The sequence below is a fragment of the Bos indicus genome, chromosome 29, assembly GCF_029378745.1.
Source record: "Bos indicus isolate NIAB-ARS_2022 breed Sahiwal x Tharparkar chromosome 29, NIAB-ARS_B.indTharparkar_mat_pri_1.0, whole genome shotgun sequence".
In the NCBI taxonomy this organism is placed as follows: domain Eukaryota; kingdom Metazoa; phylum Chordata; class Mammalia; order Artiodactyla; family Bovidae; genus Bos; species Bos indicus.
The window spans coordinates 45,978,266-46,001,644 of NC_091788.1; the positions used below are offsets into that span (position 1 = coordinate 45,978,266).

Here is a 23,379-nt window from a genome sequence, read left to right on the forward strand (position 1 = left end):
AGGGAAGAAGCCGATCTGATTATCGCTATTGACTGTTTAGTCACTAAATCGAATCCGACTCCTTAGTGACCCCATGGACTGTAGCACGACGGGTTCCTCTGTCTTTGGGATTTCCCAGGCAAGAATCCTGGAGTGGGTTGCCATTTCCTCCTCCAGGGGATCTTCCTGACTCGCATTTCCTGCATCGCAGGTGGGGTCTTTACCACTGAGCCACCAGGGAAGCATCCAGGTCTGTGACAGAACAAGGCAATAAAGGATGTTGGAGAAAAGACTAGGACTGATGCTCTTGTGGGTATTTCCAGACTCCAACTTTATCTAGAAAGGTTTTTAGGTGTTGTTGCTTAGAATTCCATCTCCTTTTGCACCTGCATTGGTGGCTCTTTTCTGCAGTCACTCTGCTTTCATTTTCACGAGTAGCTATTACTAATTAGGAGGGAAATAGACACTTACGGCAGGAATTCTGTTTCTGAGCTGCCAGTTAAAATGTGCTGGTCTAAGGAAATCTAAAGGCACATGAAGTGAAAAGGAGAAACAAAAATCCTAACAAATGGAATTGGAGATTTCAATATTAAGTTTTTACCACTCCCATTAAAGTTACACCCCATATAAGGAAGCTCTGTTGTTCAGTCGATAAGTTGTGTCTGACTCTTTGCAACCCCAGTGGACTGCAGCACATCAGGCTTCCCTGTCCTTCACTATCTCCCTGAGCTTGCTCAAACTCATGTCCGTTGAGTCAGTGATGCCATCCAACCATCTCATCCTCGGTCGTCCCCTTCTCCTCCTGCCCTTAGTCTTTCCCAGCATCAGGGTCTTTTCCAGCGAGTTGACTCTTCGCATCAGGTAGCCTACTACACTATTCAATCTTATTCTGAAGCTCTTAGTTGATGAAATAAGAAAATAAACTAGAACCTGGCATTAGAAAGAAACATGCTAGGATCATCATTTCTCAACAATACAATCATCAGCACAGAAAATAGAAAAGCTTCAACGGACAAACTTTCTCACGGGGAATTCCATTAAGGGTTCCAGATGTAAAATCAACTAAGACAAAATAACAGTGTACTAAACACAAACATCCATGGCTCAATGGTAAGGAATCTGCCTGTGATGCAGGAGACACCAGTTCAATCCCTGGGTCAGGAAGATCCCCTGGAGGAAGGCATGGCTACCCATTCCAGGATTCTTGCTTGAAAAATCCCATGGACAGAGGAGCCTGGCAGGCTACAGTCCATGGGGTCACAAAGAGTTGGACACGACTGAAGTGACTGAGCATGACATTCACAAACAACAGTCAATTAGAAAACGTTATCAGAACAGAGATCACAAAAACATCCCATAAAATTCCTATATTTTAAAATGTGTACAATTTTTTAAAATTTTAAATGCTTAGTGAAGGACCTAGTAGATCTGAAAAAAATAAAATCATATCACATGGCTGGATGGGAAGACTCAATAATGTAAAGATGCAGATTTTCTGAATTAATCTATTTAATCTAATCCAGTGCATTTAGCTGAACATTCTTAGGGCATTGTGTCAGACACTGCTCATTTACTTTCCTCAACCCTAACAGTGCTCTTTTGGGATGTATGTGATCCTAATTTCCTAATAGAGGCATGGGTCATAAAATTACACAGGAAGTAAGTGGTGGAAAGCAGGATTTTGAATCCAGGTCTTTAACCTTGATGCTCTGGTGTAACCTGTAGATAACTAGGTTTCTAAATCTATTTGTAAAATGGACTACTCTCAGACACAGTTTTGATTGAAAAAGCAGGGTGAAAGATCGTGTTATAGTTAGACACTGTTTCTACAAATTAAAAGCACTAAACACTCATTTTTCTGCAGGTAAGTGATGTACAAACAAAGTTGCTTTTTTTTTTTTAAAGGATTTAATATAAAATTGGATTACACAGTATTTGGCTCTGGAGTGGAGGCACTTTAGTTTTTTCTATTAAAGTCTAAATTTTTAAGGGTTAGTATATTCATATGCTGGGAAGATTCCCTGGAGGAAGGCATGGAAACCCACTCCAGTGTTCTTGCCTGGAGAATCCCACAGACAGAGGAGCCTCGTGGGCTATAGTCTGTGGGGTCACAGAGTCGGACACGACTGAAGTGACTTAGCACATATTCATATGCTACTGTGAAATGTTTTTTAACCATCTAGAAAACAGTGGAAAGAAGCAAAAATAATACTGGGGGGATTTCCCTGGTGGTCCGGAGGTAAAGACCCCACACTCCCACTGCAGTGGGTACAGGTTCCATCTCTGGAATTACGATTCTGCATGCTACGCAGCACAGCCAGAATAACAACAGTACTAACAGGGACTAAGTCAGGGCAGTGAAAACATGTGGCATGCATGCCAAGTCACTTCAATCGTGTCTGACTGTTGGCGACTCTACAGACCATAGCCCACCAGGCTCCTGTGTCCATGGGATTCTCCAGGCATGAATACTAGAGTGGGTTGCCATGCCCTTTTCCAGGGGATCTTCCCGACCAGGAAGGCAGGTTCTTTACCACTAGCGCCACCTGGGAAGCCCCTGAAAACATGTTACAACTTTCTCTTGTTACTACTCTCTTTTTGCTAGTTTGTATTTCTTAAATTTCCAACAAGGGAAAAGCATCTAGTTTTTTCATTTTCCAAATATAAAATTAGATTACAATATTGAGTAAGCCCCTCCCGGGAGAAGCTCTGTCCTGGGGGTTGGAGAAGACGGAAGATCAGATCAAGCTGAAGTCACGCTGGTCCCATGGCAGTAGTTATGCAAGAGTTGTATGAAGTGGTGGAAAAAAGCTTCCTGGGAGGTGACAGCCAAAGGGATCCTCTGGGGAGGAGGAGGCGGAGGAGGAAGGGGAGGAAGATGGGTTCCCCAGTGCAAAGCCAGCTGGCGTGGGCAGAGCCAGCTGAGCTAAGTTGGTCTCTGAGTGCCACGCCAGGAAGCCTGGGTTTCTTCCTGAGGACATGGGGAACCACGAGGGATCTCAGGCAGGGGAGGAGCAAGGCAGATCCCAGGTTTACAACAGTCCTGCTCGTTCCATGGTGCGAAGATGCGATTACAGGGCAAAGATTTGAGGCTGGGAGACCTCAAGGAGGCTTTGCAAAATTGCAGATGAAAGCTGATGGGTCATGGCCGCGGGGTGGGGCCTGAAGGCATGGGAACAGGAGCGCGCAGAAGGCAGGGCTGGCAGGATGCAATGGATCTGGGGACAACGAGGCATCCCGGATGCCTCCCAGTTTCTGGCCTGGGGGCTGGCAGGGGAGACAGTGGCGCAGGATGAGACAGCCGAGAGCCAGGGTCTGGGATGCCTTAGAAGAGGGCTTCCTGGAAGAGGTGATACCCAGTGGAGCCTGGCAAGCGTGGGTGGGGACTGCAGGTCAGGAGACCTCAGGCCGAGTTCTGGCTGCTATGCTGTCCTAGGCAGGCCACTCCGCATGGCTAATACTCTCTGTCCTCTTCCGAAAACAGGGGCCCATCATTCCTATGCTCTGGGTTGAGGGAGGATTAAGGAGATAACACATAGCAAGTGCTTGGCACTGAGCCTGGCACGGGATGATCTGGGGGCCCTGACCCTTGTTCTTACTTTCCCATCACCTCATGCCCAGCATCTCCCATCCGCAGCATCCCCGGGCTGCCTTCTCCCCATGGCTTTGTGTTCCCCTGACCCAGTTAGGCAGGGATGAGGAGAGAATCCACCCTCCGGCTCCATCCTGCCCTGCTTCTGCCACCCCAGAGGGAGGGATCCACGTACTCAGGTCTGAGCCCCGGATTAGCTGTGTAATCCCCAGCTCTGACTGGACAATCTCTTTTCCTGCCCGGGAGAGGGGGCCTGGGGGTGGGAGTCAGGACTGCTGGGCCCTGGGCCTGGGGCTGCCCCACCCCTCTGGGAGCCCTCAGACAAGGTGCCCTGCTCTTGCCTCTTCTTTTGGAAACGCCACTGACTCCCTGAAAGGATTGTCACGTGTGCGCCAGTTGCTCTGTGCGTCTGCTGTGTCTGGGGCGCTCTGAAAAGCAAGAAAGGCCTGGGTCGCTTTCCAGATCTACACACAGCAGCTTCACGCCCCTGGACAAGAGATGAAACCACCGTGGCCCTCCCTTTTCTTCGTGGGGAAAAAGAATTACCAGTACCCGGGGCTACTATGGGAAATATATGAGAAATTAAGGGCCTATTACTTTATAAATGGCACATTTCTTGAGAGATAAGAAAGGATGGGTCTTCCTTAGCGGTCCAGTGGTTCCGAATCCGCCTTCCAATGCAGGGGACCCTGGTCCAGGAAGATCCCACATGCGTGGGGCAACTAAGCCACCCATGAGCCGCAGCTACTGAAGCCTGAGTGCCCTAGAGCCCCTGCTCCAAAACAAGAGAAGCCACCACAAGGGGAAGTCTGAGCACTCAACTAGAGAACAGCCCTGCCCCCTGCAACTACAGGAAGCCTGTGCACAGCAAGGAAGACCCAGTGCAGCCAAAATAAATTAATTAATTAATTTAATTTTTTAAAAAGGATGACCACAGGATAAGAGAATAGAGGAGCTGGGGAGAGAAGACCCAAACAGACATCTTGGGACTCAGAGCCACAGCGATCCAGAGAACTGACAAACTGATTAAAAAGTTAATCAAGCTTCGGAGACTTCAGGGGAAGGCGAAGATCAGAAGACCTTCTCAGGTCACTGGAGCCTGGTGGTGGTGGGGGTGGGGGTGTTGGGGACAGAAAGGCCCTAAAGTCCCAAGCGGAAGAGGTCCTGGAGAGAACGGGGCGTGACGTGGCCTGGGCCAGAAGACCCTGCGAGGGAGAGGCAGAGTCCGTCCATTCAGGCCAGGGCCAGGTTGCCAAGGCAGCGGGGACCACGCCAGGATCTTGAGCAGCAGCGCCAAATGCCAAACTCTCCTGACCCGCGCCGCGGGAGGGATGGTGCGGAGAGTGCAGCAGCACCGGGGAGAGGCTGGGCCGCCCGATGACCAGCTCCACCCTCTTGGCCTCACCCCAACCTAGAACTCTAGACGCCCCTCCTCTGGGAGACTCTGCCCCAGAGCCCCCGCCTGCCCCGCCTCCCGGCTTCCCTGAGCCCGGGGTGCCCAAGGTGGGTGGGCGTAAAGTCACAGTCTGGCAGGGCTGGGACAGGGCCAGAGCAGTACAAGGCAGGCAGGAGGGTCCAGCTGCATAGTGGGCTCAAAGGCTGAGAGTCCGGAGGCAAATGCGAAAGAACAGAGCCGGCGAGCAAGACAGTAAATAAATGCCAGCCTCGCGACAGGAGAAAGGCGGTCCGGAGGCCCACGGGACTACATCTCCCAGCAGCCTCAGCGCCAGACAGGGCACTTCCGGCCTCTCCGCGCTCCCTCGAGGAGGCAGGGCCAAGGGCGGGGCGGGAGCGGCGCGGGGAAGTTGGGGCGCGCCCTGTCAGGGCGCGTGTGACGTTCTTCCTGTGCGCCGCCTAGCGTCTCGGTCGTGCCGGGTTCTGAGCCTCAGAGCTGTGAAGGTGACAGCGGGCGGTCACTGGCTTGCCTTTCCCCGCCCCTCCCCGCGATGCTGGCGGCACGGCGGCTGCTCGGCGGGTCGCTCCCCGCGCGGGTGTCTGTGCGATTCAGCGGCGACACGGTGAGGCCCGACCTGGCTCGTTCCAGGGGCGCTCGCGGGCCGGGTCTCGCTGTCGCGTCTGCGCGCGTCATACCTGGGTCCGTAGTGCCTTCTGGAGAAGCCTCTCATCTCCCCCGTCTGACAGGAAGGTTGCCGATGTAGGAGGGGACGGGTTCCAAACGGGAGGCTGATTCTCCCCGGCCCCCTAGCCCTCCGGCTCCTTGGCTTCCCCTTATTTAACAATTGCGCGACCTAATGGAGAATTTTGCAGGTGGCAAAGCGTCCTTGTCTCATTCCTTCCTCGCTACAACCTTGTAGCGCGTGAAGGGGTCACTGCCCCATTTTACAGATGCAGAAACAGCTTTGGAGAGGGCCGTTCATTCCTCGTCCAAAGTTCTGCTCCCTGTATTGGCCCTTAAGGGGTTGGGTGTCTGGAAGCGAGGTCCCCTTAGCCCTCAGCTGGGGTTCTCTCTATGTCTCATGGGATTCCAGAGCCATCTCTCCTCAACAGCTTTATCCCGAGCGGGTCTCCCGCCATCATCTTGTGTCCCAGCCTCAGTGAAGCATTCCTCTTCCTTCAGAAAACACGTTTTGTCTCCAGCAGAGTTTAGTCATATAAACAAGACTTTGGCCAAATTAAGTTTTGGTCCAGCAGAGCCATACAAGTAAATAAATAGACGTGACATCACGCTGGGTTCAGGGCTGTAGTCTGTTCTGTGGATCCTGTGTGGGCTTTGGCTACAGACAGACCTGTGCTTAGATTCCATCTGCTCCTTCAGGCTGTGTGCCTTTTGTAAGCTCATTTTGTTCTGAGTCTTGTTTCCTCTTCTGTGAAATGGAGGAAATCATTCCTATCTCAGGGTTAGGAGAATGAAATGAGATCTTGGATATAAAAAGCTTAGCCTAGTGCCTGCTAACAGAAAGTGCTTACTAAGTGGTAATGGTAGTTATGACCGTACGAAGGGTTCTGAAGCTTTGGCCCCTGCCCTCCTCCCAGTCCAACCCTCCTTAACTAGGGGACCCAAAAATCTGTAGCTCCTGGCCTGGCCCCTCATAATCCCAGAGCTCTCCTGGGCATACTGACTCTCTGTGTCCCCAGACAGCGCCCAAGAAAACCTCATTTGGCTCGCTGAAGGACGAAGACCGGATCTTCACCAACCTGTATGGCCGCCATGACTGGAGGTGAGATGGTGCCCTTAGGCTGGTGGGTCCCCAGGCAGGGCCTCCTCCTCACTGCCTTCCCCACCCTGCTGCTGCTGCTGCTGCTGCTAAGTTGCTTCAGTCCTGTCCGACTGTGCGACCCCATAGACGGCAGCCCACCAGGCTCCCCCGTCCCTGGGATTCTCCAGGCAAGAACACTGGAGTGGGGTGCCATTTCCTTCTCCAATGCATGAAAGTGAAAAGTGAAAGTGAAGTCGCTCAGTCGTGTCCGACTCTTAGTGACCCCATGGAATGCAGCCTACCAGACTCCTCCATCCATGGGATTTTCCAGGCAAGAGTACTGGAGTGGGGTGCCATCGCCTTCTCCTTCTATCCAGGCTTAAAGGTGCCCAGAGTCGAGGTGACTGGTACAAGACGAAGGAGATTCTGCTGAAGGGGCCTGACTGGATCCTGGGTGAGGTCAAGACGTCGGGCTTGCGGGGCCGTGGAGGTGCTGGCTTCCCCACTGGCCTTAAATGGAGCTTCATGAATAAGCCCTCAGATGGCAGGTGTGTGTAGGCAGGCAGAAATGGGGTTGCACCTCTGGATGGCTGGGGCTTATCTGGGCCTTGGGGCTGTTTCCTTGGAAACCAAGAGTGAATGGAGTAGGAAAACCTTACCAGAGCTCCAGTAGCAGGGACTCGGTTCCATCGTCTTCCTCAGGAGTCTTGGGGGCAGCAGAGTCTACCCAAGATTTTAACCCAGCAGACTTAATTGATCAGTTCCTGGCTCTGCCATTTAATCATATAGCTTTGGGCAGTATTTCTGAACCTCAGTATTCTGTTCTGTAAATGTGTATTGTATTGTGCAGGGATTAGAGAGATACTGTGCCTTCCAGCTTTTGGCCTGCCCTTTGGTCTGCGTGTAGAAAGTAAATGATAAATGTCAGCTCTGCCTCCTTTTGGCTCCAGAGATATGATGGAGGTTCACGGAATGCTCATCGTGACCAAAAGCAGTTGTGGGCTCTTGAGAAAGCACTGGGAGAAGCATTTGGGCTGAGTAGAACCAAGACCTTGCCTGTGCTCATAGCTGCCCCAGTGTGGACTAGGCAGTGAGCTCCCCGTCGTTGGTGGTGAGCAAGCAGAGCCCTGGGGACTTGTTGCGGGGACAGAGAAGGATTGGCTGTCAGATAAAACCTGTTTGAGGTTTCCTGGTAGACTGGGGTGGCATACGGTTGAAGGCCTGACCCTGGTGGCCCTGTGGCCCAACTGCCCTGCTGGCCCCTACAGGCCCAAGTATCTGGTGGTGAACGCGGATGAGGGGGAGCCAGGCACGTGCAAGGACCGAGAGATCATCCGCCACGACCCCCACAAGCTGGTGGAAGGCTGCCTAGTAGGGGGCCGGGCCATGGGCGCTCGTGCCGCCTACATCTACATCCGCGGGGAGTTCTACAACGAGGCCTCCAATCTGCAGGTGGGCAGGGGGAGGGCCAGGTGCTGAGTGGGCACTCTCATACCCCAACCCAGGCAGAGTTCTTCTTAGGTTCTCACGTGGGATCTATCTGGAGTTGTGCTGGGAGGGTGGGGATCTCTTGAGCTGGCCTGTGTCCTGAGTGGGACGTGCACCCCAAAGCCTCTGTCTCGCTCTGTGTCCCAGAGCCTCAGCCTGGGAGGTCTTCCAGGGCTCCAGGGCTCCTGGGGTGGCGGTAGGCTGGAGAACTCACACGTGGGCATTTTTCTTGAAGGGTCAAGAGGTCACGTCAGTAATTCTCAGCCCAGTGACGCCTATAGTAATTGGTCTAGGGCCGAAGCCTCACTTTTCTATTAGGTTCATAACCTGGCACATGGTAGCATTATGTGTGTTATTACGTATTTAAAAATCAGCCTCCAGGGTCCTTTCCTCTACTCAGAAGCAGTACTCATTCATTGTAAAGACAGGAATCCACACACACCAAAGAAAAATCTCCCATAGACTACCTAAAGAAACTACTTGCTGAAATTTTCATTATTTCCGTAAAGTCTTTAAAAAGTACATATAGTTAGAGATTTTGTTAAATGTTATCACACAAGCAGCACACACATTGTAAAAATCCCTACCCTTCTCCCAGCACGTCTTCTGCCTGTGTCCAGAGGGAGCTTTGGCCCTGGACTATGGTGATGAGCTCCCTGGGCCTGTACCCCGCCCTCCCACACGCAGTGTTCCTGGGCACGTGGGGACTGTGTCTGTACACCCCTGTCCCACAGGTAGCCATCCGAGAGGCCTACGAGGCTGGTCTGATTGGCAAGAATGCCTGCGGCTCCGGCTACGATTTCGACGTGTTTGTGGTGCGTGGGGCCGGGGCCTACATCTGCGGGGAGGAGACGGCGCTCATCGAGTCCATCGAGGGCAAACAGGGCAAGCCCCGCCTGAAGCCGCCTTTCCCTGCAGACGTGGGTACGACCTGGCGCCTGGCCTCGTCCCAGGCCTTGTCCTGTGGAACCTGGGATCTGGCTTCAGGTCGCCACTTATCATTCTTGGGGAATTTCTGAGTCCCTTCTGCACTGGGGGGCCTGACACCGAGTAGGTGGGAACAACATAGAGGCTGCACCAGTGCCCCCAGGAGTCTCATCCTGCCCCAGGGCACAGGCCACACACCCGGGTGCGCTCCTACCCCCCGGGAACTTGGGGCAGGGTGGCAGAGATGCAGCACAGCTGGGATCGGGCTCCCGGGGGACGAGAGTTAACACGGGTGGAAGCAGGGCTCTCTGCCGCAGAAGCAGATCCTGGACAGATGCCACCTCCAGGAGACCCACCCCAACTGTCCCCAACCTCCAGCAGCCACTGGTTTGTTTTCTTTTAAAAAAAAAAAATGTGTTTTTGGCTGTGCCAGGTCTTCGTTGCTGGGCAGGTTTTTCTCTCCTTGTGGCAAACGGGGCCACTCTAGTTCTGGTACACGGGCTTCTCATCACGATGGCCTCTTGCTGCCGAGCAAAGGCTCCAGGGCGCGTGGGCTTCAGCGGTGGAGCTCCCGGGCCCGGGGGCAGGCTCAGTAGCTGTGGCGCTCAGGCTTAGTTGCCCCTCAGCACGTGGGACTGAACCCACGTCTCCTGCATTGGCAGGTGGATTCTTTGCCACCGAGCCACCAGGGATGTGACATCCACCAGGTTCTTACCCTGCCCCCCGCAGGAGTGTTTGGCTGCCCTACAACTGTGGCCAATGTGGAGACTGTGGCCGTGTCCCCTACCATCTGCCGCCGTGGGGGTGCCTGGTTTGCCAGCTTCGGCCGAGAGCGCAACTCGGGCACCAAACTGTTCAACATCTCTGGCCACGTCAACAACCCCTGCACCGTGGAGGAGGAGATGTCTGTGCCGCTGAAGGAGCTGATTGAAAAGCACGCCGGTGAGGCCCGGGGCCACCCAGCGGGGTGGGCGGGCCTCGGGGGCCTGGGCTGGGGTGGGGGCTGACAGGCGTGCCGGCCCCTGCCCTGACCATCCATCCTCTCGGGGACTGGCTGGGGCCCCAGGGGGTGTCACGGGTGGCTGGGACAACCTCCTTGCTGTGATCCCTGGCGGCTCGTCCACCCCGCTGATCCCCAAGTCCGTGTGTGAGACGGTGCTGATGGACTTCGACGCGCTGATCCAGGCGCAGACGGGGCTGGGCACGGCTGCCGTGATCGTCATGGACCGCTCGGTAAGGAAGGGCTGCCCACGCTCCCACCCAGTGCCTGCCTTAGGCCAGCCTGGCTAGTAACCCAGCCCGAGCTTCTCACAGACACCCGCCAGTTCTTGGGTCCCGATTCCTGTCACCCAAGATAAGGGAGGTGGGAGAGGCTGGGGGGCAAGGCTTCTCTATGGGGAACGGCCATGGAGCCTGGCAGCGCAGGATGCCTGGGGTGAGTGGAGGTGGCTAGAGCACTGCTGGAATCGGGCGGGTGTGCCGCCAGGGGCTGAGGCTCAGGCTCGGGCACCTCCTCACTGCCCCTTGTCTCCGCAGACGGACATTGTGAAAGCCATCGCCCGCCTCATCGAGTTCTACAAGCATGAGAGCTGTGGCCAGTGTACCCCGTGCCGCGAGGGTAGGCGTGCTGGGCAGGCTGAGGGTTTCTCTGTGGCTCATGCCGGGCCTGGGTGGGGCACGCGGCACAGGTGGCGTGGGTGGGGCACGGGGCACAGGTGGCGTGGGCTCCGGACCCTGAATGCACTGCTGCAGGCGCCCAGCTTGCTGTGGCTTCTCTCAGCCCCCCGACCCCATGACCTGCACCCCTTGGGTTCCATCCCCTGCACCCCGGCCCGGGGGGTCAGCAGGCCATCTCTTGCTGCCCTGGCACAGGTGTGGACTGGATGAACAAGGTGATGGCCCGCTTTGTGAGGGGAGATGCCCGGCCGGCAGAGATCGACTCTCTGTGGGAGATCAGCAAGCAGATCGAGGGCCACACCATCTGCGCCCTGGGCGATGGGGCTGCGTGGCCCGTGCAGGTATGCTGCCCCACGAGGGGCACGGGGGGTGAGTGCCCAGGCATTGGGGGGGCAGCGGGGCTTTCACACCCTGCTTCACACAGCGCTCCCTGCATCCCCACCCCCACCCCAGGGCCTGATCCGACACTTCCGGCCGGAGCTCGAGGAACGGATGCAGCAGTTTGCCCAGCAGCACCAGGCCAGGCAAGCAGCTTTCTGAGCCCACGGGGCTGGTGTCCGTCTGTCTGGATGGCTGGACAATAAAGCTAGCGATACCCACTCTCTCGTTGCATCTTCTCTGTGGCCTTGCTTGCCTGCATGCTGCTGCTGCAGCCTGTGACTCACAGAGGCTTGTTTCTCAGACGGCGGGGAATAGGTCAGGACAAGGTCATGTTGAGAGTTGACACCTTGACTCCTGTGTGTCAACCTGTCGCAGACTGGGCGTGCTCAGTCATGTCCGACTCTTTGGGACCCTTTGGGCTGAAGCCCGCCAGGCTCCTCTGTCCAGGGGATTCTTTCCAGGCAAGAATACTGGAGTGGGTTGCCATTTCTTTCTCCAGGGGATCTTCCTGGCCCAGGAATTGAATCCTTGTCTCCTGCATTGCAGGCGGATTCTTTATGCACTGAGCCACAAGGGAAGCCCCTGTCATAGACCTCCCTGAGCATTTATCCCTCAGTGCAGCAATCAAGAGTGGGGAGGGGAAAACTGGCCTGGGGTCCAGACCTGGTCCTGGCCCTGTGCAGGCCTCTGGAGGGTGGGAGCAAGGAGAGCAGCGCCCATTCTGCCCTGTGAGGCGATGGCAGGGAAAAAACGGACTGTCTGGTCTGGTTGGGAGGAGAGGTTTATTCTTGCTTCGTGATTTGACGGTGGGGTGAATTTGGAAGTGGGGAAGGAAGGAAACAACGGACCAGGGGCTGGATAGCGGGAGTGAAGCAGCCCAGCGCCTTCCAGCTCTGCAGAGAGGCTGTGGGTCAGCCTGGGGAAGGGGCACTGAGCCGGCCAGGCTGGGGGCCCCACTAGTCGCTGAGCTGGAGGGGCGCGCCGTCCAGCGGGTGCCACAGCTCCAGCCTGCGGTCACTGTGGCCCAGGCATTCGCGCCAGTGTTGCTGGCGCTCCCCGCCGGCCCGGCTGCTCAGCTGCACTCCACCTGGGTTTGGGGACAGGTCAGGAGCCAGGTGGGAGTCCCACCCCCCAACTTAGCTCCCCCGAATTCCCGCTCACCAATGAAGTCGTCAGCCGTGCCCAGGTCGTAATCCCATACAGACACCAGCAGCGTCTTCTGGGCCAGCTCCTCCCGTGGGCCTGCGTAGAAGAACTCCTGCAGGGGACGCGGTGAAAAGGAGGCGGCCTTAGTCCTTCACAGCTTCAGGGACAGACTCAGGCAAGTGGCCCAGGGTGGCTGGGGCCTGTACTGTGAGACAGGATGCCGACCCCTCCCCCAGCAGCCGGGACTGCCTTCTCTCGGGCCAGCCTACCTCATTGAACTCGGGGTTCAGGGTCTTCTTCCGAACGCTGGTCTTGTATTTCGATTTCCTCCCTGTGTTGGGATGCAGGAAACTGGGAGAGATGAGGTTGGTTTCGGTGTGGCCCCAGAGAGGTGAGCCATGGGGGCACTCTGAGGAACCCCCACTGCCCACCCGGCCACCTGCTTCACACTCACAGGCGGACGAAGGGGTCCGAGTAGCCGTTGGCGTCCATGGGGGCGAGGTGGGCGCAGCGCAGCACGCCCACCAGCAGGCCCCCCCGCTGAGAGCTGTAGCACAGCGACAGCAGGACACGCCCGCGCTCCTCCGAGGCCAGCTCTGCCTCCACCTCCTGCTGCAGGGGTAGGCCGGGTCAGCCTGGTGGCCCAGCGCCCACAGGGTAGGCTGGGTCAGCCCCGCGGGAGAACTCAGACTGGCCTCAAATAAATCAGGGGCCAGTGTCCGATGTCGTGGTCCAGTTTCCCGATACTGTCACTGACTTAGTTCCCTGGAATGAGACTTCCAGGTCCACTCTACCCTCGGGCCTGAGAAGGGGAGGGGGCTTGTCCGGGTCTCGTGATCGGCCACTTGCGGCTCTGTTTGTCATGGAAGGGGAGGGAACTGATGTCTCTGAGGGTCACAAACGTGTAGGAGCTTCCTAGGTGGCCTTCCATTAGGGGCCTGTCTCTTCCCTCTTGGGGAAGCCTCTCGGGGAAGCCTGGAAGCAGCTCCCAGAGGGTTGTCCCTCCTCAAAGTGCACACAGGCCTCGTCAGCTGCAAGACCCTCCCCCCTCACACCCCACACCCCGGGAGTCAGATGCTGAATGCCCTTTGCCCCCCCCCGCCCACCCCCCACCCCGGCCCCTGGTGCTTCCAGAAGGACTCGGAGGATACCATGGAAAGAATGTGCTTCTCCCACCCTAATGTGATTTGCAGAAAGCCCATCTGCCTTGCGTTCAGTTCTCAGTATGGGGTGGGGGGGTTGTGAGTGCCAGCCAGGCGCCAGGGGGCTGCTGTCAGGTGGGGGTGGAGGGTCTGGGATGGGAAGGGCTTGTAGTAGGGCTGCTCCCCGGGGAGGGCTCCCCAGCCTGGACTTGACTAACCGACAGTCGCAGGCTCCACTAGGGGGCAGGGCAGCAGCGCTTGGCCCTTAGGTCCTGGGGGAGCTGGGGCGGGGAGGGCCCTGCCCCAGCTCTGCGGGTCCCTGGGGCCCGTGGGCTGTAGTGGCTCTGGCCAGGTCTCTGGTTTCATTCTGCCAATCCCTTGTGGTCACCTTCACCCCTCCTGACAAGGGCCAGTCCAGAGCGCCCAGCCCAGGAGCGTTGCCTGTGCTGCCCCAGGGGCAGGCCTAGCAGCCGTGGGCCCAGCAGCCCACGCAGCCCAGTGGGAGCCTGCGACTGTCGGTTAGTCAAGTCCAGGCTAGGGAGCCCTCCCAGGAGAGCAGCCCTACTACAAGCCCTTCCCGTCCCAGAACGCCCCCCCAACCCCCGACAGCAGCCCCCTGGCCCCTGGCTGGCACTCACAACCCCCCCACCCCATACTGAGAACTGAACCGCCCATACTGAGAACTGAACCGCCCATGCAGGCCACTGACCAACTGCCCAGCTCCAGCCTCTGTCTCAAGCTGGCCTGTGCTCCTGAGACTATGAGTGTTCATGGGCCCAGAGAGAGAAAAGGCCTCAGTTTCTCTGAGCTCCCCTGGGCCCAGAGCCCTGCCCAGCACCCACCTCCGGGTCCCACGTCTCACTGACCTCATACAGAGACATGCCGCGTGCTGTGTCCAGGCTCTTGGGCCTTTTGGTCTGAAACAGCAGAGAGCCCAGTCACCTGGGCCAGACGACGCCTGGGTCTCCCTCCCTGTCACCCCCACCCAGCCCCACCCTGTGCGCCAGCCCCACTCACCAGCCTCCGCCTCTCCAGACACACGTCGAAGCTCCGGGCCCGGTTGGGCACCAGCTTCCTCAGGGGCACCCGCAGCTCTCCCAGGGGAGGCGCCCGCCTCCGTCGCCGCAGCCATGGGTCTTCACACACACACAGCCTGGGGGCCACCTGGGTCAGCCTGGCCAGGCCAGTCCCCCATCCCCACCCCCACCCCAGCCCCTCCTCGTGGCCCAGGCCCCGTCCTCACCGCAAGGTCTTGCGCCGGGCGTCCTGGAGGGTGAACCCATGATAGGTGAGCGTCTCCTCCCAGACAGGACCCCTCGTGCCCCGAACCGTGCGTGTCCGCAGCTGGCTGGCCTGAGGGCCAAGCAGGGAGTGTCAGAGCCCTCCTCGGGCCCCGGCGCCCCACCTGGGTCCCCCCCGTCCCAGCAATGGGGGGCCCCTGCCTGAGGGGGGAGGCCTTGGGGAGGAGGGGCATGGCAGACCAGGTGGGCGCTCCAGGCTGGATACCTGGCCGAGGGTCAGCGGTGGGGGCCTGCATCTCGCCCTCACCTTGCTGGCTCCGGGCAGCAGGTTGGCTTTGACGAAGGTATCCATGGAGCCAGAGGCTGGTGGCTTGAGGCCCTGGGAAGGGAGAGTGGCTGTGGGAGAGGCCCGGGGCGCAGGCCCGAGCCCCGGGGACGCCGCCCGCCCCCTCCTCACCTTGGCACGGTGAGCTGTGCAGTGCAGGGTGCTGTTGTCCGTGTCAAAAAGGAGCGTGAACTCGAGGGTGCCGAGGGCGGCTAGGGGCAGGTGGCAGGCAGGTCAGCGTCTGCATCAACCCCCGCCGGGCACCACGCCTCATGGTCCTCCCTGGTCTGAAGCCTGGCCTGCCTGCCCCAGACCCCCTTCCTGGATGGGCGGAGCCCAGAGTGTCCCTCCCCCACCCGGCCCCCACTCACTGCTGTCGTCTGAGTCTCCCTCTGGCTCTGGGTCCAGCTGGGGCTGGGGTGCAGAGCGGACCGGGGTCACTGGAGGGCGTGGGTCTGGGGGGTGCAAGGCAGGCTCAGCGGTGGGGTAGAAGTGCGGGAAGTAGTGGGAGATGAGGCGGATGGGCCGGATGGGGCCTGGGCTCACGTCGATAGCCATGTGCTCCTGCATGCTCACCCGCCCCCGGCCCGCCATGGGGGCGCAGGCATGGGCAGGGACTCAGAGGAGCCCCCGAGGACCGCAGATGAGGGGGCGGCACTGACCCACCCAGACAGGGCCAACGGGCATCACTGAGGGCGTCGTGGAGGGTCCTAGGAGGCAGTCGGGACCTGAGGACAGAGCACAGTGTCAAGGCTGGTGGGGTGGGGGCCTCCAGCCTAGGGGGGGGCACCCCGTGTGCCAGCGGCTAGGCCGGCGGGGCCACTTACCGCTCTGAGAGCCCCTGCACCTGCCTGGGTGGCTGCTGGGCGCTGACTGAGGTGACCCGTGAGAGCCAGCGGGTGGCCGTGGGGGAGGCAGAAGGGGCGGGACTCGGGGCCCCCCCAGAGCCCAGGAGCCCGCAGCTCCCTGCCCTCCACCCCAAGGGTCCCTTCCCCCCACAGTTCGCACTCTGTCGGAGAGTTATTTTCACCACCATCATGTGGCTCTGCTCCCAGGGGAGGAGGCTGGAGGGCCAGAGGTGACACAAGAGGTGTGAGGGCAACAGGAGGCAGGGTGGGGGGAAAGGGGGGGTGAGAGAGGACTGGGGGAGCGGGGGGTGGGGGGGTGAGAGGGGGGTGGGGGAGCGGGGGGTGGGGGGAAAGGAGGGGTGAGAGAGGACTGGGGGAGCGGGGGTGGGGGGAAAGGGGTGAGAGAGGGGGGTGGGGGGAGGCAGGGTGGGGGGAAAAGAGGGGTGAGAGAGGGGGCTGGGGGGAGGCAGGGTGGGGGGAAAGGGGTGAGAGGGGCTGGGGGGAGGCAGGGTGGGGGGAAAGGAGGGGTGAGAGAGGGGGCTGGGGTAGGCAGGGTGGGGGGAAAGGAGGGGTGAGAGAGGGGGGTGGGGGAGGCAGGGTGGGGGGAAAGGAGGGGTGAGAGAGGGCTGGGGGAGGCAGGGTGGGGGGAAAGGGGGGGTGAGAGAGAGGACTGGGGGAGCGGGGGTGGGGGGAAAGGGGTGAGAGGGGGCTGGGGGGAGGCAGGGTGGGGGGAAAGGAGGGGTGAGAGAGGGGGGCTGGGGGGAGGCAGGGTGGGGGGAAAGGGGTGAGAGAGGGGGCTGGGGGAGGCAGGGTGGGGGGAAAGGAGGGGTGAGAGAGGGGGCTGGGGGGAGGCAGGGTGGGGGGAAAGGAGGGGTGAGAGAGGGGGGTGGGGGAGGCAGGGTGGGGGGAAAGGAGGGGTGAGAGAGGGCTGGGGGAGGCAGGGTGGGGGGAAAGGGGGGGTGAGAGAGAGGACTGGGGGAGCGGGGGTGGGGGGAAAGGGGTGAGAGGGGGCTGGGGGGAGGCAGGGTGGGGGGAAAGGAGGGGTGAGAGAGGGGGGCTGGGGGGAGGCAGGGTGGGGGGAAAGGGGTGAGAGAGGGGGCTGGAGGAGCGGGGGTGGGGGGAAAGGAGGGGTGAGAGAGGGGGCTGGGGGGAGGCAGGGTGGGGGGAAAGGGGGGGTGAGAGAGGGGGCTGGGGGAGGCAGGGTTGGGGGAAAGGAGGGGTGAGAGAGGGGGCTGGGGGGAGCGGGGGTGGGGGGAAAGGAGGGGTGAGAGAGGGGGCTGGGGGGAGGCAGGGTGGGGGGAAAGTGGGGGTGAGAGAGGGCTGGGGGAGCGGGGGTGGGGGGGAAGGAGGGGTGAGAGGGGGCTGGGGGGAGGCAGGGTGGGGGGAAAGGAGGGGTGAGAGAGGGGGCTGGGGGAGCGGGGGTGGGGGGAAAGGAGGGGTGAGAGAGGGGGCTGGGGGAGGCAGGGTGGGGGGAAAGGGGGGGTGAGAGAGGGGGCTGGGGGAGGGGGGGGGAGTCATGCCGGGAGGGGGAGGGGCGGGGAGTGGGGAGGCGAGATGGGAGTGCTCCATGGAGACAGGAGGGGTAAGGCAACCTGGTCCCCTTGCCACTCAAGCCTTTAAAACATCAACCCATCACTTCGGCTCCTCTCCCCCTTCTCCCAGCTTGGAATAAAATCCTAACCCACCACTGAGGCTTCGCCCCTCGCTACGGCCCCCTGAACGGTGGGCCCCTTTGCCCCCACGTTTCCTTGAACACGCCAAGCTTTGTACAGTGTTGCTTCTTCTGATTGTTGTTCTGTCTCTCAGTCGTGTTTGACTCTTTGCGACCCCATGGACTGCAGCATACCAGGCTTCCCTGTCCTTCACTATCTCTGGAGATTGTTCCAATTCAGGTCCGTTGAGTCAATGACCCTCCTTCTAAGAGGGATAGACTAAGGATAGTTACACAAGCAGTTGCAGAGGTCCCAGTAGGGGACTAGAGACAGAGGGAACCCAGGGAACTCTGGGGGACTGCTGCAAGTTAGTGAGCACTCAAGAAAGCTATCAGAACATCATGGGACGAAGCAGGCTTGCTTAACTATAAAGCCATAAATGGAAGCATGAGATATGCCTCAGGTCATTAAGTGAAAGAAAAAAATTATTCTGCTGATTTAAGTAAGCACTGAGACAGTCCTAGTTTGACCTTCTAGGGTCAGATACTCTCCTGTCCGATGTGAAGGAGGAGCTAGTGATGAAGAGTGAAAGTTGCTCAGTCGTATCCAACTTTTTGGGACCCCATGGACTATACAGTCCATGGAATTTTCCATGACAGAATACTGGAGTGGGTAGCATATCCCCCCTCCAGTGGATCTTCCCAACCCAAGAATCGAACTGGGGTCTCCTGCATTGCAGGTGGATTCTTTACCAACTGAGCTATCAGGGAAGACCACCTAGTGATGAAAGCCTGAGGTCTACTCGAAGAATGAGAAGGCAGTCTTTCCCCTCGCCCCAACTTTCCTTCGATTATAAAAATGTAACCCACTTAATCCTTGGGGCAGAGTCTCCTCTCTCACAAGCGTTCTATATTAATAAATCTACTTCTTGCCTAGCACTTTGTCTCTCACTGAATTCTTTCTGTGCTGAAACACAAGACCCTGAGCCTCAGTACGTTGAGACACCAGGTAAGTGACTCCAATTATAAGACTGTGGGCTCAAGTCCTAATCTGGGTTGCACTTTTGCCCCAACTTCCCTCCCTTGCCCTTTGACCTGCCCTGCTCCTGTTTATCTATGGTCTCAAGGTCACTCTCTGCAGGGGAATGTGGCTGCCTTTTGCCTGCTCACCTTCCCTTTCTCTTTCCAGGGGTCCTTTGGGGGGCCACCCCTTCCCTACTCTCATTCTAGGAGGTTCACCCTGTTCCCCAGGCCTGTGCCCCAGACCCGGCTGATCAATGAATTCCAAGTCCAGCAGCCAAGTGACAGGCTCAGGGAAGGTCTTGTGGACCAAAGTCAGCCAAGAAAGTGTAACTCTGGGATAGACTGGCCCAGAAAGAGAAGCTGTTTTCTGTTGATGGGATGCTGACGCTGGTACTGTTCCGTCCTACAGCTGTCGTCTTCTCCTCGCCTCTCAGCTCTGGGGAGTGGAGAATACTCCCGAGGGTGAGGCTGATACAGTGGAAAGCAAGGAAAGAAGAGCACCTGGAGCTCCTGGATCCAGCTATGCCTGAAGCTAGTCTGTCTGTGGAGTTTGCAATCACTTTTCCTCCAGATGGTGACTGCAGCCATGAAATTAAAAAACGTTTACTCCTTGGGAGATAAGTTATGACCAACTTAGCATATTGAAAAGCAGAAACATTACTTTGCCAACAAAGGTCTGTCTAGTCAAAGCTATGGTTTTTCCAGTAGTCATGTATGAATGTGAGAGTTGAACTATAAAGAAAGCTGAGCGCCAAAGAATTGATAGTTTTGAACTGTGGTGTTGGAGAAGACTCTTGAGAGTCCCTTGGACTGCAAGGAGATCCAACCAGTCCATCCTAAAGGAAATCAGTCCTGAATATTCGTTGGAAGGACTGATGCTGAAGCTGAAACTCCAATACTTTGGCCACCTGATGGGAACAGCCAACTCATTGGAATAGGCCCTGATGTGGGAAAGACTGAAGGCGGGAGGAGAAGGGGACAACAGAGGATGAGATGGTTGGAGGACATCACTGATTCAACGAACATGAGTTTGAGTAAACTCCGGGAGTTGGTGACGGCCAGGGAGGTCTGGTGTGCTGCAGTCCCTGGGGTCGCAAAGAGTCCAACACGACTGACTGAATTGAACTGAATTCCTCCTTTGGCAAACTCAGCCACTGAGTGGCGTTTTCTATCCCTTGTCCTACCTGATACTGCCCAGTCCACCATCTCCAGGTCAGACTGCCCACCTCTTCAACTCACAGAGATTTACAAGATGGATATGTAATTCCATTACACATCTGTGAGTAATTAATGTGTAATCACATGATTATCTATGTGGCCTGGTCTAAGGTTGCCCCGAGACTGAGCACCCCTAGAGGGCAGGATAGCATCTGGCTGCTGCACAGATGTGGCCCCAGCACAGCTCCTGGCACAGGGAGAGCCTGGCACGTCACAGGTTTGCAGTAACATGCAGGGCTCCTCTCTGGATGGCTGCTGCCCGGCACAGCGTCAGCCAGGCTCGGAAGACAGTTCTGCGGTGGCTGTAGTGGCTAGGAGTTTGGGCTCTGGTGCCAGACAGGGCCTGGTTCAAATCCCAAACTGGGGTGACCTTGGGCAAGGTGTCTGCCCTCCCTGATCCCATCTCACTACCCAGGGACAGCGTGGTCTCACCTCACAGGGCCGTGGCGAGGGTGAAATGAGAGAAAAGATGCCAGACACACAGTATGTGCGATAGCAGGTGACAGCGTGATTATCCCAAAGTGCCCCAGCCAGCAGGCCAGCTGTCCCATGGACTCTGCCCAAGGTCAGGGCTCCAGTGCAGAAGATGCAGTTGCCACGGTGTTGGGAAAGGCTTTATTCAGTCCTGGAGAGGAGCCGGCCTGGCCGGGCAGAGGCAGGGCCCGCTCGGGGCCAGGCCTTCAGCCCCGGGGCAGCTCCGGGCCAGCCAGGCGGGGCTGGTAGACGCCAGGGGCCAGCAGCTTCAGGGTGAACTCAGTGATGACGGCTGTGAGCCCCCAGACCCGGTGTGGCCCGTGCAGGAATACGGGCAGCGTGTACTGGAAGTGGCCACCACGGCAGAAGTGGGTGTAACCCTGGTTCTGCTCCTGCAGCAGATGGGCCAGGGGCAGGGCAAACACTTCATCCACCTGTGGGCAGGGGGCAGTGAGAGGGCAGACAGAGCGCTGGCCACTGCAGCCTCCCCCATCAGGACAACCCACCCTCCCCCTTCCTCCAGATGCCCCCACTCACCTCCTCGGGGTTGGGCCTAAGGCTCTGGGGATCAACCGGGCCCACGCCAGCCAGCACTGGCACCACTGTGGCCTTTTCCTGTGGTGGGAGGGGAGCAGGCTGTCAGGGCAGGGCTGGGCTGGGCTTGGCGGGGCTTTGGGCCAGGGGAGCCTGAGGGGAGGCCTCTGGGGCCTATAGCTGTGCAGGCTGGGTCCACCCGGCCCTGCTCATGGACTTGCTCCAGCCATGCTGACTGGCTCAGGCCCCCTCAACACACTAGACCCACTCAGGCCTCTGGGCCGTTGCTCTCCCTTACTTTTACCACCCTCAGATCTCCCCTGCCTAGCCTTCAACACCCTCCCCAACCTCTGTCCACCAAGCTGAGTGGAGCTGGTTCACCTGGAGCCACCTCCATCCCAGGACTGAGCCTCAGGATCCCCTGTGAAAGGGGAATCAAATGCCCCTGGCCCCGTCCCGATGGGTGTGGGAGGCTGGAACACAACGGCTGGGCAGGTTGTCTGGGACCCCACCGCCCTCGGTGACTACCACAGTCCCCACAGCCACCCTCCTGGTCCCTGAGCGCCCTGCTCCTAACCCGGGGCAAGCAGAGAGGCCGAGCGGGGTGAGGGCCTGAAGGGCTTACCCGGTCGTGCACTGGCCGCAGGACTCCCCACACCTGCTCCTCGGGCACAGCCATGCCCAGCTCCTCCTGCGTCTCCCTCAGGGCCGTGTGCACCACGTCCCGGTCGGCGGGGTCACACTTGCCGCCTGGGAAACTGAACAGGTAGAGGGAGCCTGCTTCTTGGGCCACTGGGGCCATGAAGGGCTGGGGGTGGCCGCTGCGGCAGGGACTCGCTTTAAAAAAAACGTCCCTGCCCCTAGTTTGCAGAGAGGGCTGGGTAAGCCCCACGGCCTCTGCAGGCTCGGTTTACCTCCCTGAACAACAGGAGTAAGGGGGAGAAGCCCCGGGGCTTAGACACGCTAACTGGGCTTATCGTGGGTCGCCCCAGAGGTGCTGACAGCGACCCTAGGGTGTTCCCCGTTTCCGCCGGGGGAGGGGGGTCGCGGCCTGTGCGGGAAGCCAGATAGCCCCGCCCCGCGCTCCCCCTTGGCTCCCGGAGGGGAATCCTCCTGCAGTCGCAGGCAAGAGGCGAAGTTCTGCCTTTTCAGTGTGTGTGCTTGGTCGCTCAGTCGTGTCCGGCTCTTTGTGACCCCGTGGACTGCAGCCCGTCAGGCTCCTCTGTGCATGGGGATTCTCTAGGCATGAAGACTGGAGTGGGTTGCCATGCCCTCCTCCAGAAGGATCTTCCCCACCCTGGAATCGAACCCCAGGTCTCCTGCATTGCAGGCGGATTCTTTACCGTCTGAGCCACCAGGGAAGCCCAAGAATACTGGAGTGGGTAGCCTGTCCCTTCTTCAGGGGATCTTCCCGACCCAGGAATCGAACCGAGGTCTCCTGCATTGCAGGCGGAGTCTTTATCAGCTGAGCTACCGTATGTCCCGCGCCCGCGCTTCGAGCGATCCGCGCGGCGGCGCCGGGGCAGGAGTACCTGCGGCGCCAGGTTCCGGGCGGAGGGATGTGAATAGTTGACTGCCTCCACAGCCGGCTGGCCGACGGGCTCTACTTAGACCCATTCTGCAGAGGCGGAAACCAAGGCTCGGGGAGGCTAAGTGCCTTGCCCACGACCCGGCGGTCTCCGGGGTTTAGCGGCGCCCTCCTAGAAGGGAGAGGAGGTCCCGGCAGGTGTACCTGACGTCACCCTTGTGCCTCCCGGCCAGGCGGCTGGACCGCAGCGTGTAGAGTAGCGCCGGGACCCCGCGCACCGAGCACAGCGGCACGAGGACCGCGGCCGCCGCAGGCCGCGCGCGCAGCCGAGCCGTGGCTCCCGCCAGCAACCGCCGGCAGCGCTGTTCGCCCTCCGCCGACAGGCAGTCGGGCAGCATGTCCGGTCCAGCGCGGCGGGGACACCGAGGGCACCGGGCGGCGCGAGGGAAGAAGTTCGGGCGAGCACACTCGGGGCGGTCTCTCGGGAACTTGGCGGGCGGGCCGTGGGAGGAGTCTGACCGCCTTGGTGGGGAGCGGTAACGGCACAGGCCACGCCTACGAGGGCGGGGCTCGACCAAGGGGCGGACTCAGGCAGGGGAGGGGCCCCTCTGAGAATTGTGGGGCGGGGCGGGAAGGGGCGGGGCTCGATAGCCTGGGCTTCCGTCAGGGGCAGGCTTGGGCTTCCGGTAGGAGAGGGCCTGGGGCGGGGCGGGCCTGGCCTGGGGCGGGGCGGGAAGGGGCGTGACTCGATAGTCTGGGCTTCCGGTAGGGGCGAGCCTGGGCTTCCGGTAGGGGCGGGGCTGGGGCAGGTAGGGGCGGGGCTGGGGCGGGGCTGGCCCGACGGGTCTGGAGAGTGTCCCCTGCCTAGTGCAACTAGACTCGTGTCTGGCCGGCGCCCGGGGTAGGCCGTACTGACCGCGGGGTTTGGGAGTTGGGGTGTCTGATTGTTGAGGCCCCGCATTTCTCTGCGCCCGCAAGTGCTGCAGGATGTTTGGAGTCGGCGTTTAGCGGGTAGAGATGCCTCCCCACCCTCCGGGCCCTATCTCC

General features: G+C 59.1%; 3 protein-coding genes across 11 annotated transcripts; 1 reads left to right on the forward strand and 2 right to left on the reverse strand.

The window, feature by feature from the left end:
- The first annotated feature begins 5,413 nt into the window (after positions 1-5,413).
- Positions 5,414-11,423, forward strand: NDUFV1 (NADH:ubiquinone oxidoreductase core subunit V1). The gene is made up of 10 exons (XM_019955146.2): positions 5,414-5,589; positions 6,668-6,750; positions 7,107-7,277; positions 7,998-8,181; positions 8,952-9,141; positions 9,874-10,086; positions 10,211-10,377; positions 10,681-10,762; positions 11,017-11,162; positions 11,275-11,423. The coding sequence occupies exons 1-10, from the start codon at positions 5,518-5,520 to the stop codon at positions 11,359-11,361; spliced, it is 1,395 nt and encodes a 464-aa protein (XP_019810705.2). The 5' UTR covers positions 5,414-5,517; the 3' UTR covers positions 11,362-11,423.
- Positions 11,424-11,965: 542 nt separating this feature from the next.
- LOC109554142 (double C2-like domain-containing protein gamma) lies at positions 11,966-20,404 on the reverse strand. 8 transcript variants are annotated; one of them, XM_070783110.1, is made up of 12 exons: positions 20,229-20,404; positions 15,723-15,784; positions 15,428-15,511; positions 15,189-15,268; positions 14,997-15,110; positions 14,734-14,843; positions 14,508-14,643; positions 14,357-14,407; positions 12,803-12,960; positions 12,618-12,699; positions 12,364-12,460; positions 11,966-12,289 (listed from the first exon to the last, which is right to left on the reverse strand). In XM_070783110.1, exons 1-12 carry the CDS (start codon positions 20,345-20,347, stop codon positions 12,159-12,161), a joined length of 1,224 nt encoding a protein of 407 aa, XP_070639211.1. In that variant the 5' UTR covers positions 20,348-20,404; the 3' UTR covers positions 11,966-12,158. The 8 variants fall into 8 exon arrangements, with proteins under 8 accessions (XP_070639211.1, XP_070639215.1, XP_070639209.1 ...); XM_070783114.1 differs by having other exon boundaries at positions 15,719-15,784; XM_070783108.1 differs by lacking the exon at positions 20,229-20,404 and adding an exon at positions 15,884-16,185 and having other exon boundaries at positions 12,803-12,957.
- NUDT8 (nudix hydrolase 8) lies at positions 20,393-22,833 on the reverse strand. Of its 2 annotated transcripts, none has more exons than XM_019955256.2 (4): positions 22,537-22,833; positions 21,430-21,562; positions 20,808-20,885; positions 20,393-20,704 (listed from the first exon to the last, which is right to left on the reverse strand). In XM_019955256.2, exons 1-4 carry the CDS (start codon positions 22,728-22,730, stop codon positions 20,477-20,479), a joined length of 633 nt encoding a protein of 210 aa, XP_019810815.2. In that variant the 5' UTR covers positions 22,731-22,833; the 3' UTR covers positions 20,393-20,476. The 2 variants fall into 2 exon arrangements, with proteins under 2 accessions (XP_019810815.2, XP_070639216.1); XM_070783115.1 differs by lacking the exon at positions 22,537-22,833 and adding an exon at positions 22,148-22,528.
- Between the last annotated feature and the right edge of the window lie 546 nt (positions 22,834-23,379).

What these genes read in the sequence shown, in the direction of transcription:
- NDUFV1 (XM_019955146.2), top strand. Translation starts at nt 5,518, where the DNA reads ATGCTGGCGGCACGGCGGCTGCTCGGCGGGTCGCTCCCCGCGCGGGTG. An exon ending in TGCGATTCAGCGGCGACACG is followed by an intron (nt 5,590 to 6,667) that starts GTGAGGCCCGAC and finishes CTGTGTCCCCAG; the next exon opens with ACAGCGCCCAAGAAAACCTC. An exon ending in GTGTACCCCGTGCCGCGAGG is followed by an intron (nt 10,763 to 11,016) that starts GTAGGCGTGCTG and finishes GCCCTGGCACAG; the next exon opens with GTGTGGACTGGATGAACAAG.
- LOC109554142 (XM_070783107.1), bottom strand. Translation starts at nt 16,095, where the DNA reads ATGATGGTGGTGAAAATAACTCTCCGACAGAGTGCGAACTGTGGGGGG. An exon ending in TGCCCGTTGGCCCTGTCTGG is followed by an intron (nt 15,512 to 15,722) that starts GTGGGTCAGTGC and finishes TGCACCCCCCAG; the next exon opens with ACCCACGCCCTCCAGTGACC. An exon ending in GGGAGACTCAGACGACAGCA is followed by an intron (nt 15,269 to 15,427) that starts GTGAGTGGGGGC and finishes ACCTGCCCCTAG; the next exon opens with CCGCCCTCGGCACCCTCGAG.
- NUDT8 (XM_019955256.2), bottom strand. Translation starts at nt 22,730, where the DNA reads ATGCTGCCCGACTGCCTGTCGGCGGAGGGCGAACAGCGCTGCCGGCGG. An exon ending in TGCGGCCAGTGCACGACCGG is followed by an intron (nt 20,886 to 21,429) that starts GTAAGCCCTTCA and finishes CTCCCACCACAG; the next exon opens with GAAAAGGCCACAGTGGTGCC. An exon ending in TTAGGCCCAACCCCGAGGAG is followed by an intron (nt 20,705 to 20,807) that starts GTGAGTGGGGGC and finishes CCCTGCCCACAG; the next exon opens with GTGGATGAAGTGTTTGCCCT.